The following is a 13,312-nucleotide window of genomic DNA, read 5'->3' on the forward strand; positions in this document are numbered from 1 at the left end:
GAGATGATGCCATAAAACCACCAATGCATTGGATTTTACCAGAGCGCTCGTATTGACACCTTTTTTATCCTCAAAGTCCCCTATGTGTGCACACAGTATTTTAAATGGCCATATATTGTTAACCAGCTGGTAGCGCGCTACATACCTTTATGTGCACAGTGTACCTGTCCAAGTTTGGAAAAGTGCCCCAATGCAAAGTTCAAGCACCGGGCCGTTGTCCTGGTCGTGTGATGCGATGCGATGCGAGGTGGCTGGGCAGCGCGGCCGTCCGCTCACCGTGGATGTTCTGGCTGGCTGCCTTGCTGGTCCCAACGTTCGCGGTGCCTCCGCTGAGCCAAGCCAATGGCCCGCACGCCGTGTCTCCCCTGGCGTAGTCTTGTGGTCCGTCCAAGTTTCGCAACAACACAGCGAAACAGCACTTATTTGTCCTTTCATGCAACGATCGGATGCCGTCCAAACCGAGCAGCCGTCACGTTGCGTTTCCTCTCGGTTTCCAATATACTTTAAACTGGTAGTCCGTCTCAAACTAAGACTACAGTTTTCGACATTGTACAGCCTTTGCCTATAGGCTGGACAGCAGGGCAACTGGGTAAGTTTTGTTTTGACGCGTGCGTCGATCAAATAATTTCAATAGTCTCTTTGCGTTGCGTTGGATATGCCAATCCGTTTATTTCGTCCACATTGCTTTCGTTTAATATCTTGATAAAACAATAATTCGGGTTACAAACCAAACTTAAAGACCACTCACGTTCGCACGTTCGCACGTTCGCACGGTCGAAAACTGTTTGTGTCTTGCCCTGTCGCACCTGAGTGCAATCACCAACTGGCACGTATTTATGTAACCATGGCAACCATGGTTCCACCCACCATAGATTGGCATGTCTTCAGACAATTTGTTTAACTTTCTTAATATAAACAAATTAGAATATACAAAAAGCTTTTTGGCTCCAACACCAAGTAATGAATGACCCAAAATTTGGTTAAGACGGTCGTTGACCCAATTTGGGTTAGTTTTGATCCAAGTTAGAACGTTCAAACTCAAAGAGTTTGTTTTAAAAAAAAATGCCACATTAAGGGAAAAATGAAACCAAATCACTACTTGGATCAATATGAATTCAATGTCGTTTTTTTTTTTTTTTTTTTTTTTAATTAAATAAAACAATACTTTTCTGCTGAAGGTTGGGTCAAACTCACCCAAATGTTGGTCAGTACCTTTGTTAAACTTTTATTCCTGCTGTTTTTAGAGTGTATGAAACAGCATGACGTTGCATCATGAATAAGGCACAAAACCGTTCAAAACCATTTTTGGGACCATTTTCTATACAGAGAAGAAAAATTGTAGGGGGTTATTTAGTGGGTGATTCACTTGACCTTTTAGGTTAATTGTATGACCCCAAAATTGGATCAGTCCATTGCTGAACCAATTTGGATGATTTTTAAACAACTTTTTCAGAATACTCATTCTAAAACCCATCCATTATATGTAGCCGCTTGTCCGTATTAGGGTCGCTGGCATGCTGGTGCCTATCCCAGCAGTCTTTGGCCAGTAGGCAGAGGGACACCCCAACTGGTTTCCAACCAATCGCAGGGCACACAGTGATGACCAACCATTCACATACCCAATCACACTAATGGACAAGTCAGAGTTTCAATGCACCTGACATGCACATCTTTGGAATGTTAGAGGAAGCCGGAATGCGTGGAGAGAACCCATGCCGGCTCGGGGAAACCAACCCATATTCTTGGGCAAATTGGACTCAACTCCACAGATGAGGGCCGGAGCCAAGATTCAAACCAAATCTCAGGACACTGATGCTGATTTATTAATATTGATAATAAAAAGAAACAACCAGCATTCTCATCAATCTTTATTTTGTTTTATATACTTTCACTGACAATGCTCAATAACCACCAGGGCCGCCCCGGCCACCCCGACCTCCCCGATTACCGCGGCCACCGCGACCGCCGTCCTCATCGTCACTGTCCCCTCCTCGGCCACCCCTACCCCCCTTACCCCCCTTACCCCCCTTGCCACCGCATTCATCTTCGTCACTGCTTCCTCCTCTACTACCTCTACCGCCCTTGCCCCCCCTACGGCGCCATTTTCCACCCCTGCCACCCTTTCTGCCGGCCTTTCCGCGCTGGCGTTTAATCATTTTGCCCATGCAGACGATGAACTCCTGGAAGGTGAGCTGGCCATCAGCATTCGTGTCCAGTTCGTTAAAAAACTCGTCGATATCACACAGCTCGAGTTTTCCCTGTAAGCATATAAAATGAGCCTCTTGTTAAAAAAAAAAAAAAAAAAAATCTGCATCAAAAATAATTTTCTTGCTTTGCCACTTACCTCATAATCTGGGGAATTGATTTCATTTGTCACCAGCTCCTTAAATTGATCCTTGCTCAAACAGTCGGTTTCATCGCTCGAGTACTCCTCAAAGAGGTCCACAAATCTCTCGATGCAGTCTTGTATGTCAGGCATGGCTGATTTGGGAGGCTAAGAAGTCTGTTTCTGGTAAAAGATGTGGCGAAAAAGGTCTTGAGTTAGGACCGCCTCAAATTAGGATCAAGGGATGTTAACCACATTTGCAGAATGAACTACAAATTAACCATCAATTGGTACAAATGCACAGTGTTAATAATAGCAAAAATAATACAGACAACGTTGACAGTCTCAAACGCAAACTATACACCAGTCATACACTACTTATCGCAAGTTCCATCAGTACTTACCGAATCTTTTCTGAGATCTTGTCTCCTGCTCCAGTAACGCTTGCGTGCAAATGAGGACTCCTTTATAAAGTCAAGACGACAGCCTGATGACTAATCTCATGGAGAGGTAGGTGTGCCACACTCCACTTTGACAGGTTTCACTGGTTTAGATCTGTTTGGGCAGTTAGTCAAGACATCAACATTTGTAAATGACTCAAAAACTAGAGCATCCATAATTTCCTTTTAAAAGTAGTTGTATGTGTGTGGGTTTTTTTTGCTTTGTACATAACCCGGTCAGTTTTAAAGGGAACTTTCACACAAGCGTTTTCCTTTTGCATGAATACCTGATTAATGGTTTGTCAATAAATAAAAATAAATAAATAGAATAATTCATCCAGGGCAGAGTGGCCACCATGTTGGGCAATATTGTCATCTGGAATTGATGTCAGAACTGTAGCAGTGTTTTTGCTTATTAAAAGAGCACATCACTGCCACAAGGCACAATCCTCCTATCTTCAAATGATGACTTTTCAGGGGACTTTCAAAATGGTTCAACCATTAATGCTTTGTGAAATTCACCAAACGATAATATTGTTCATTAATTTGTAAATTCAGCCATTCATGTGGACCGACCAATATAAAGTATATGAAATTCACAAAATGTGGATTATGAGGTTTTGGCCCGACGCCAGTTTGCTCAAAGTGAATTGGTAGGAACTGCGAATGTGTCAGACTGTCCTCATCAAAGGTGAGTGCAAATTCCTTTTCACGTGGTAAACCGGCTTAACAACCTTTCGTTTACCAAATTTGCAGTGGAACATGATGTCTGGGTGTTGTTGTTGATGTTGATGGCAACAGTACTCTACATGTTGGCAATGTAAAATGTTAATTCACTTCTGTGGGTGGAAATCATACGTGTTGCCCTTTGTCTGCATGTAGGTCAACGGAGGTTACGGGGAAAGTGTACAACCTGTAATCCTACATACCCTTGGATGGATGAATGGAGCTTCTTCCAGCACAAGCAAACCATCCCAGGTAAAGTTAATAAAGTGTTATTCACATTTATTTATATGAGCTTTATTTTGTATGTTTTTTTACGTCATTGTGCAATATTTATTTCATCAAGTTTTGAGCTTTGAATGGAGTGACCAGCTATTAAAGATAAAAACCCAGACACAATAATTTTGCTGAAAATGAAATGAAATTCCCACGAAGAATTATTTATCCATATTTCCTTCCATTTTCTGAAGCCGCTTATTCTTCGATTTCAGTGGTTAGCACGTCTGCCTCACAGTTCAGGAACCCAAGTTCAAATCCACTTCGCTCCAGCTTTCCTGTGTGAAGTTTGCATGTTCTCCCTGAGCCTGTGTAGGTTCTCTCCGGGCACTCCGGTTTCCTCCCGCGCTCCAAAAACATGCATGGCGGGTGTATTAAACTGAATGGTCCTTAAGTGTGATTGGGTGCGTGAATGGTTGTTTGTCTCTGTGTGCCCTGCAATTGGCTGGCAACCATTTCAGGTGTCCCCGGCCTACTGCCCAAAAGTCAGCTGGGATAGGCACCAGCAAGCCTTGATCCTTGAGAGGATAAGCGGCTCTAGAAGACTGATGAATTGATGGATGGATGAGTCATCCTATTATTTGCTATGACAACTGTGACTGACATACACATGGCCCAAATAAGTCACTGGCGTGCCCCCCCCCAAAGAAAAAAAAAACAGGATGTTGAAATGTGACCTATGTAAAGGTAAAGTTGGGACAAAATAATCAGGCTGGCAAAATCCATCAGAACTTGGGACACTGGGCTCAAAACCAGGTGTGACGCTTTGCGGCACCGGATATAACGGGCGTGTATGGACCCAACAGAGACTGAACACAAAGTAACAAATGAGGAAATTTAATAACAAAAGGAGCACGTAACACGCAAACGGGAAAAGAGAAGAAATAAAATCAAAAACCCGACAGGGGTGGAACCAACAGGACGGCGACGTCGAGAATAATGTCAAAAAACAAGTAATAAAATAAGGCGCTCGAAAAAAGGGATCGAGGGGAGAAAAAGTAACGACAAAAGAAAGCCCGGAAAATACTCACGAAACAAAGTAACAACTGAGGGAGGCAACCAGGAGACGGACAAATAAATACGAAAGGAACAAACTCGAGGAAACTCAGGAAAAAGTCGTGAAAAACTCGAAAGGCAAGGGACGCAGACGCAACGGCGGTTCAGAGAAAGATCCGACGCTGCCGCCCTGCTCCGGCTGCGCTAAATAGATGATGGAATTGAGAACAGGTGCGCAGCCGGTGGTTCCACCACTTACTTGTTTAGGCCTGTCCTACAATAAGACAAAGGCCCCACAAGGGGGAGACGTGGCAGGTCATGACTCCAGGACTGTCTTGTTTAAACTGGGACCTCTGATCACGCTATGCTAGCATTCGAATTTGGCTAGTGCTAATTAATTTTAATCATCATTTTAAATAATTGTTTTAAATAATGTGATTCACTGCATTAATCAGGCCATTGTTTGCACCCCCCCCCCCTTTTTTTTTTTTTGCTAATCCTCCTCCAGCTTTGTTGTAAACATACAAAGTCAGGAGTGTGTACCGCTTTTGGTTTTGAGGCATTATGAATTGTGCTCATCCTTCAAAGAGAGCATGTCAGACTCAAAGCTTAAGAACCACTGCAATGATATATGAAAGGTTTATTATCATTTTTATTTATTTCCTGTTTTGAAAAGAAGCAAACACAAAAAATACCAGCACCTTTTTAATAGTCTCAAATCATTTTTTTGTAGTCAATTACAGCAGTACGATGCCATATAGAAGTTTTTTTATTACTACCCCTAATTATCTGACTTTTTTTTTTAATTTACGCACTGGGGCGGCTGTACATAATGGCCAGCTGAGTCACAGCCGAGCCGAATTCAAGGAGTTTCACCTCGCCATCTTTGTTCCTGTCCATCTGCTTCATCACCCTTGTGATAATGTCCTTTGTGATTTTCCCCTGTCAAAACCGAATATCAAGAAAATGTTAAGCCACAGGAACCGTAGCACACGCATGCAACCGTATCCCAATATGTGATCGTGGCCGGGGTTCTCACTTGAAAAGTGCTTTCGTTGACTTCCTTCTCAACCATGGAGTCAATTTCGTCCTTGTCCAAACGCTTCTCGTTAACCTTCTTGGTGTTGTATTCCTCAAAGAGGTCTGACATCGTGATAATGATTTCATCCAGGCGGCCCATGGCAACGCTGTTTAGTCAAAAACAGCTGTCATTGACAAAAAATTTTCTTAAAAACATCAAACAGATACACTCCTTTATTTTGGATCTAACAAGCATCCGGTAACTTCATTCAGCACTTACGTTATATTCTGCAGGCAAGATGAGAACTCGTGTACTCTTCAAAGATGTCTGGGGAGCTTAAGCGAAATGCGTCTTCTTATATTGTAAGGCTAATCCATTTAATGACTCTCAAACAAAAACTCAAATGCGATCAAAGAAAAATGTTTCGGACTCCACCTAGACTGGTTTCATCATTCCAGCTGAGCCCAATTTGACAGCGTAACACTTTCATTCATCTTCTTCATCTGCTTATCCATGTTAAGGTCATAGACATCAATGAGCCCATCCCAGCTGTCTTTGAACAAGAAGCGGGGTGCATCCTGAACTAGTTGCCAGCCAGTTTCAGAGCATATAGAAATAAATGACCGTTCACATCTTGTTGAATAATAAGTTGATTGTGTACTTAACGCCAATTATTGAAAAGAAAAAAAACAAAACCAAAAAAACTGGTGCCTGAGTGTCTGCCACACCTATGTCAAACGGAGTTTGTTTTACTTCCTCAATCAATGCTTCCAAGTGCAAATCCACAAAAAATGATTATTTATGAATATAGAAAAAAAAAAAGGAATGAATCACAGATGAGGCTGGTTCTAAAATGGGCATACGTGAATGAACTTCAGAGGTTATGTGAGATTTTAACAGAATTATCACAGCTATATGCAAGTCTAATTTAACCTTTTTATGTCACGACAAGAGCAACACTTTTTTTTTCCCCAAATCAAAGATTCATATTCAATGGTGCATATGCAACATTGTTAAATTGTGCTACAGTGACTCCTTTGCAAAATGTATGCATTTGTTAATTGGTAAATGTGGAATATTAAGTTTTATATGAATGTTTTAAAGAATGTACACACAATTTTCCTGAATACAAGCAAGACTAAAACTAATTTAAAACTGATTAAAGCTCATTTCTTCATTTGTTGAAAAAAATACGCTGAGAGATAACACTGCAAGTGTAGTTTCAAAAAACACAAATGACATGGTTATTTTTATTCAATCCAAAAATAATGAAAATGGATTAATAGATGTTGTGGGCTAGTTACAGAATAGTTGGCTAGAAAGGGCAACATTGAAAAAACGTTGAGAACCACTGAACCAAAGAACAATTGTTTTTTTTGTTGTTTTTTGTTTGTTTTTCTGCAGCAGTCCAGCTGTGAAGTGAGAACATAATAAACAGCTTGAACTCACTTAGTAAAATATTGCAATTTTGCCATTTTAACATTATTTAGAATAAGCTGCATTGTTTTTCTTTTGGGTTGCTATGGCAAGTATGGCTACTCAAAGACACGCAGAACAATTAAAACCTCTTTCACTAGATGGCAAAAGGTACATCAATAACCTGTGTTTACACCTGTTGCCATTGGCAAAACAAAAAAAAAAACCTTCTTGTTCAACTGAACAAGCGCAGATTGTACATTGAGTCAGCACATTGTTAAAATGTTCAGACGACAGCGTCATTATTTCAGAAACATCTTCTCACACTTTTTGTTTGGTGAGGAGCTGTGAGATTTTTCTAACATGGGGAAACACTGAGATCATTTATATGACATGAGTAATATGCAGTATGATATGGGATAAAACTTACACGATGTAATATGAAATGACTTTGAATGACAAAAACGGATTTAAAAACTGATATAATAAAATTTGGCATGAGATATGGCACGAGGGATCATTTGATGGGATAAGATCAAATATTATAGTGTAACTTCCCATCAGGCAAGAAAGGCAATTGCTGGGGCCCAAATTGTGTATCTTTCATATTAGCAGTGACAGAGCGAGAGAGAGAGAGAGAGAGAGAGAGAGAGAGAGAGAGAGAGAGAGAGAGACCCACCCCTCATCAAGGCCTCTTTTTATTTGGGGCCCCTTGGGGCCCTTGCTACGCCCAAGTGTATGACATGATTTGATGAGGTGAATATACCACTGCGGATTGTTTCCCTAATGTGATCAACAAGGAGTAATGTCAAATATGGTAATTAAGCAGAACAATATTGAACAAATATGGGATTAAACATGGTCATGGCTGTCTACAAAGCGCACATTTATAACCTTGAAAAACAATTCAATAAAGAGAAAGGACCCTCAAAAACTTGTTATTGGTATTTTTATTTATTTCATGTCATGAAAAAAAACATCATTCTTTGTAAGTCAATTGGCAGTATGATGCCATTTTTTATTCGACCATCCCTAATCATTCGCCATTTTTTAAAACAGCTTACGCCGTCTTGTTCTTCTGGTACAAAATCACCAGATGAGTCACAGCTTTGCCAAAGTCAAAGAGTTTGAGATCGACCTCTTTGCTCCCCTCGAGCTGCTTAAAGGACTCCTTGATATTTTCCATTGTGAGTCTCCCCTGTTAAACCGAAAATCAAGAAAACCTCAAACCACGGGTATTATCACACACATATGCAACCATTAAATATAGAGTCCCTCACTTGAAAGTTATTGATGTTGACTTCACTCTCAAGCAAGGCTGCAGTCTCCGTTGGATTCAAAACCTTGTTGCCGTCAGTGTTGTATTCCTTAAAGAGTTCCGCTAACTTTACGATGACTTCATCAAGGCGGCCCATGGCGACTCAGATTTGGGTAAACTATGTTACTGTAATTGTTTTGAAAAAAAAAACAACAACAGACATTCATTCTTTATAGGAAAAAAATACAACCAAATAGATTTGAACATTACCCACAATTACAGATATGCTCTTTTATTTTTAGCGTAAAATACATATATCCCAGTATACTCCAAACTCAAATTGTGCACTTCCTTGAATACTTACAGTATGTTCAGCAACCAAGTTGACTCTCTGGAGATGTACGAAGAGCTCCTATGAGATGCATCTTCTTAAATACAGTAGGATGGCTAATCCATTTAATTGCATGCACACACAAAACAATGTGATCCAAGTAAAATGTTTCAGACTCCACCTAAACTGGTTTCACCATTGTGGTTTTGCAAGTGAAACTACGTGCATGTTAGAAAACTGTTTCGCAGGAGGAGTGATTTTGTTTGGTGTATTTCTTACCATTTTTCTTAAGAATGCTTATGTACTTGCCACACTTCTATTGAAACATGCTTGGTTAAGCCCATGAAGTATTGAACATTCTAAATGGTCTTGCAGTCATTGTAGACATTTGGCCAAAACTTTGTTGATGACATCATCGCAACTGCCTGAATATAAAAACATTTGATCATCCCTCCATCATAAACCCGGAGTCGGTGAAGGTCCTAAATGATAAAAATCTAGTTTGCAATTGATATTGGTGTGTAAAATGTGGTCCGTAATTTGTAAACGCCCGTTTTGACTGGCTCCTGGGAAGCAACATGGCGGCCGTGATTCTTCGATAGCGGCAACAACGTTTGAATCGCTGGTAGCGCTCATTTTTGTAATGGAGAAAAAATAAACCTTGCCACAGGATTAGCGTCCTGCTTAAAGATAACGTTGTGTACATTCAATCAAGTTGCCCCCTGTCGTCCAATCAGCAGTGAGTCCACACCATTATGCCCCGCCCACACCAACCACTTCAGGTAGGGAAAGGTTTGTGTGCTTCTTTTTCTTGTGTGTTCCTTTTTTCTTGCATGCTCTGTTTTTTCGTACGTGCTCCTTTTTTGCGCGCTCCTTTTTTTTGCATTCTCTTTTTTCTTCCGTGCTCCTTTTTTCTTGTGCAACTCTCTTGTAAGGTGTTTTATTTTATGTTTGTGATGACCTTTTTTTGGTGTTTGTTTAGATTTTTGTTTGTGTGATTTGCATTTCAGACCCACCGCAAAATTGAGACCGGATCATCATCATTTTAGTAAGTGTTTGTCGCCCCTCGAACCGTATTGGATTTCTTTACTTTAATTGCTATGACAAAAGAAGAAGGGAATTATGACGAGATGACAAGATGAGTGCACCATTGTTTCTTTGATAATCCAGTCAACAAACGAAAGAACGTCAAGGATATTGCATAACCATAATAATATGATCAATATTCTTGAATTTTTATTGCAAGCCAAGATTTAATTGACAAAATGAAGAGATATAAGACCAATAAGCTATCTGACAATGATTGGCCATCATATTTGGTTGGCAAAGGAGCCTTTTATTTGCAAGAGCCTTCACCAAAAGACCCGCTGCCGCCGCCACCACTTATTTTTTGTGCATGTCCAATTTTTATCATTATATGTATGATATTCAGGTACTGTTCGATGTTGAGCTTGCTTTCTTGGAATGAAAATTGATGTACAGTATATTCCGTACAACCTTGAAGGGGAAAACTGGATTGGTTTACTGTAAATAGAGGTTCCACGATTTGTATATTGATGTTATGCAATGCTCTTGCTCTCGCAATAATTTAGAATTTTTAGAATTTTGTGTAAAATGTTATAAAAATATGCCTGCATGGAGCATTTCGTATTACTATTTTATTTCACATATTGCTATGGTTGCCTCATGGTCTGGAAAGAGATTCATGTGATGGTGTTTGTGTGTTTGTATTTAATATCATGTAAATTGTCAGAAAAAATACTTCCAATAAATGCATCTAAAGCTTTCCTTAATGATGCTTAGTGACAGGGAGAACAAGGAAAAAGTTCCTCCGCTAGATAGCAGAAAGTACACATTTTTGTGTAGCTAATAATTCCATAAATATAACAGAAAAGAAATTGTACACTAGCACCGATTTCAGTGAGTTGTCACATTTGTGATTAAATTGGCACCAGAGCCTCATTATTTTCGTAGGTTTTTCTCATGCAACCAATTGGATTCCTTTAATATATTTGCTATGACAAAAGACAATGGTGATTATAACATGAGAAGAAAAAAATGAGTGAAAAATAATCCAGTAATAATACTAATCAATAATCAATAATCCAGTCAACAAAAGAAAGAAGCTCAAATGTGTTCACATGATATTGTGCATCCAATGATATCTTCTTGGATTTTTATTTGCAAGACAACATTTTATTGACAACAAGAGACAAGACAAACAGCTATCTCATGGTTATCTGACAATGATTTGTTGTAAAATTTGCTCGGTGAAGGAGCCTTTTAATTGCAAGACCCCCCGCCACAAGACCTTCCGACCCTGCAGCCACCACCCATTTTTTTTGCATGGCAAATTCTCATCATCATACGTATGATGTTCATGTACTCTTCGATGTCGAGCTTGCCGTCTTTGTTCTTATCCAGGTGCTCAAAGACCTTGTTGATAACCTCTGGATCCATGTCCCCCTGCGGGTTACAAATTTGGCTTTTTAAGACAAACAAATGCAATAACTGGGCCCCGTATTGAGAATGCACTTGCCACTGTACCTTGCACTGTTTCTCGAGGATTGCTCTGAACTCCGCCTTGTCCAGAAATTCGTCATCACCTTTATGCTCATTAAAGAATCCCAACAATCCTTGTATGCCCGTCTGAAACCTAGCCATGGCTGCTTTGGCACTTTTTAGGTCCTCTTCTTAAAGCTGTTGTGTAGAAACAGCACAGAAACGTTATCCAAAAAGACAAGATCAGCTGAATTTGTTAGGTTTAGGTTTAAAATGTGGCCGTGAGTTAGGGTTAAGATTAAGTATGTTTAGGTTTAGTTAAATATACAGTTGACGAAGGATTAAGGTAGGGGTTAATGAGCGAATGTTAAAGGTTTGAGTCAATCCCCCAAACTTGACTTGACAGTCATATGATGTTAATTCAATTTTACTAGTCCAACCACGTTATTATGATTGATCTGATGTTTATGGAGAATGAATTAAGCAGCAGAATCCACCTGTTTTTACCTACTGCAGTGTGTGGCCATTTTGCCACCGATTACAGAAAATGACATCACACTTGCTCGGGTAACGAGCAATCATGCGAATGTCACATGACTAAACTCAGAAAACAGGTGGACCGTTGGGAGCAGGAGGTTCCCAATTATTGCACTAAGGGAATGTTAAAATCCTGACAAAGACTTGATTATAACACAAGTAAATAAAATGCTTGTTATGAAAAAGTTGAATAATAAATCGTCAAGTTTTAAGGTCAGGTTGAGAGAGGTGTGTGCAGAAGGAGGATACTAAATGAAGTCGCAAACATTTCTGTTGTGCTCATAAGTTTAAGGACACTGAATAGTCTGTAACACCTGAGCACAACTTTAGAGTAAATTAATTTATAACCATTCGTCACTAGCTTCCAGATTTACAGCTGTGCTCATTAAGTTTATGCAATGAATACAACTTATGAGAACAGCTGTACTGGTTGTATTTGTGGTGCCTACATGACAGTTAACCGTTGAGCAAGGTGTGTTTTCAACGCATTCAGCTGACACACCCAAATGTATGAGAATTCAGAAGGAACAAAAACACAATTTATTTATTTATTTATTTTACATTTTGAAGGCTTATTTTACGTACTGTTACATGGCTTTCTTTTTACGTGTTGTGTTTCGCTTATAAGACATTTATTTTCACTTTACAAGGATTTTAAAATGTCTCTAAATATAAATATTTATTGATGCAAAATATTTATTGATTGATATTTATTTATCACAAATATCGTTTTCCAGCATGTTTGTCTTTGGTGGTTTTACTGCCTTAGACACTGTAAAATGGTAGCTTCCTTGAATCCATAGAGGAGGTGTGGCTGTCATACGCCAGATAATTAACGGGACATTAAAAACCACAATAAAGAAAAACTAGAAAATCAAGTTTGCGTCAAGGTGAAAGCGGAATATCAATTCAATGAAATACTGTACATTGGAAAAACGTCTGCAACAAAAATAAGAATATTGGTTGTATTCAAAATTCTGGAAAACAGTACTGTAGTAGCTAATTGCATTTGCTTCAATTTTATGCATGTCAAAGTGTTATTTATGAAACTAATAACAATTTCCTGAAATTTTGGAACTACAAATATCTTCCTTGTTACCAATTGATCCTACAGAATTTTAGCTAATTCCTAGCTGAAATTTTAAAACCCTTTACACAATACACTCTAAGCCGGTAGAATTCTTGTCTTATTTGAGGTTGCATTAATACTCACAGTATGTTTAGGTGAAATGAGTTGTTGCCTTCTCCAGCAATGGCACTGTGCAAAGGTGTCACTCGAAAACGAGGCTGCCTTTTTATACGTAGCCTGATCAATATTCATGATCTAATTGTGACGAAATGTCACACACAATTCATAGCGCCTGACTGAAAGTGCCGCATATCTTGAGTATGACTAATACATGGACAAAACAGAAGAAAAAGAAGATGAAAGGTAGTGCTCGTGATGAGTCATGTTTTTGCACGCGGCTCATTTCTTCAGGCCACA

General features: G+C 39.5%; 1 protein-coding gene and 2 long non-coding RNA genes across 4 annotated transcripts; all 3 read right to left on the minus strand.

The window, feature by feature from the left end:
• Positions 1-5,432: 5,432 nt before the first annotated feature.
• LOC148425274 (protein S100-A6-like) lies at positions 5,433-6,138 on the minus strand. Of its 2 annotated transcripts, none has more exons than XM_088411188.1 (3): positions 6,062-6,138; positions 5,801-5,948; positions 5,433-5,703 (listed from the first exon to the last, which is right to left on the minus strand). In XM_088411188.1, the coding sequence occupies exons 2-3, from the start codon at positions 5,939-5,941 to the stop codon at positions 5,569-5,571; spliced, it is 276 nt and encodes a 91-aa protein (XP_088267314.1). In that variant the 5' UTR covers positions 5,942-5,948; positions 6,062-6,138; the 3' UTR covers positions 5,433-5,568. The 2 variants fall into 2 exon arrangements, with proteins under 2 accessions (XP_088267314.1, XP_088267313.1); XM_088411187.1 differs by having other exon boundaries at positions 5,801-5,966; positions 6,062-6,094.
• A 2,026-nt stretch (positions 6,139-8,164) lies between these two features.
• On the minus strand, positions 8,165-8,935 carry LOC148425275 (uncharacterized). The gene is made up of 3 exons (XR_015865162.1): positions 8,821-8,935; positions 8,479-8,642; positions 8,165-8,396 (listed from the first exon to the last, which is right to left on the minus strand). It is a non-coding gene; the product is annotated as an uncharacterized LOC148425275 (long non-coding RNA).
• Positions 8,936-10,919: 1,984 nt separating this feature from the next.
• LOC148425276 (uncharacterized) lies at positions 10,920-13,208 on the minus strand. Its single transcript, XR_015865161.1, has 3 exons — positions 13,040-13,208; positions 11,335-11,487; positions 10,920-11,253 (listed from the first exon to the last, which is right to left on the minus strand). It is a non-coding gene; the product is annotated as an uncharacterized LOC148425276 (long non-coding RNA).
• Positions 13,209-13,312: the final 104 nt, after the last annotated feature.

Source organism: Hippichthys cyanospilos, chromosome 3 (genome assembly GCF_059441005.1).
Source record: "Hippichthys cyanospilos isolate Australia breed blue-spotted pipefish chromosome 3, RoL_Hcya_1.0, whole genome shotgun sequence".
NCBI classification, from domain to species: Eukaryota; Metazoa; Chordata; class Actinopteri; order Syngnathiformes; family Syngnathidae; genus Hippichthys; species Hippichthys cyanospilos.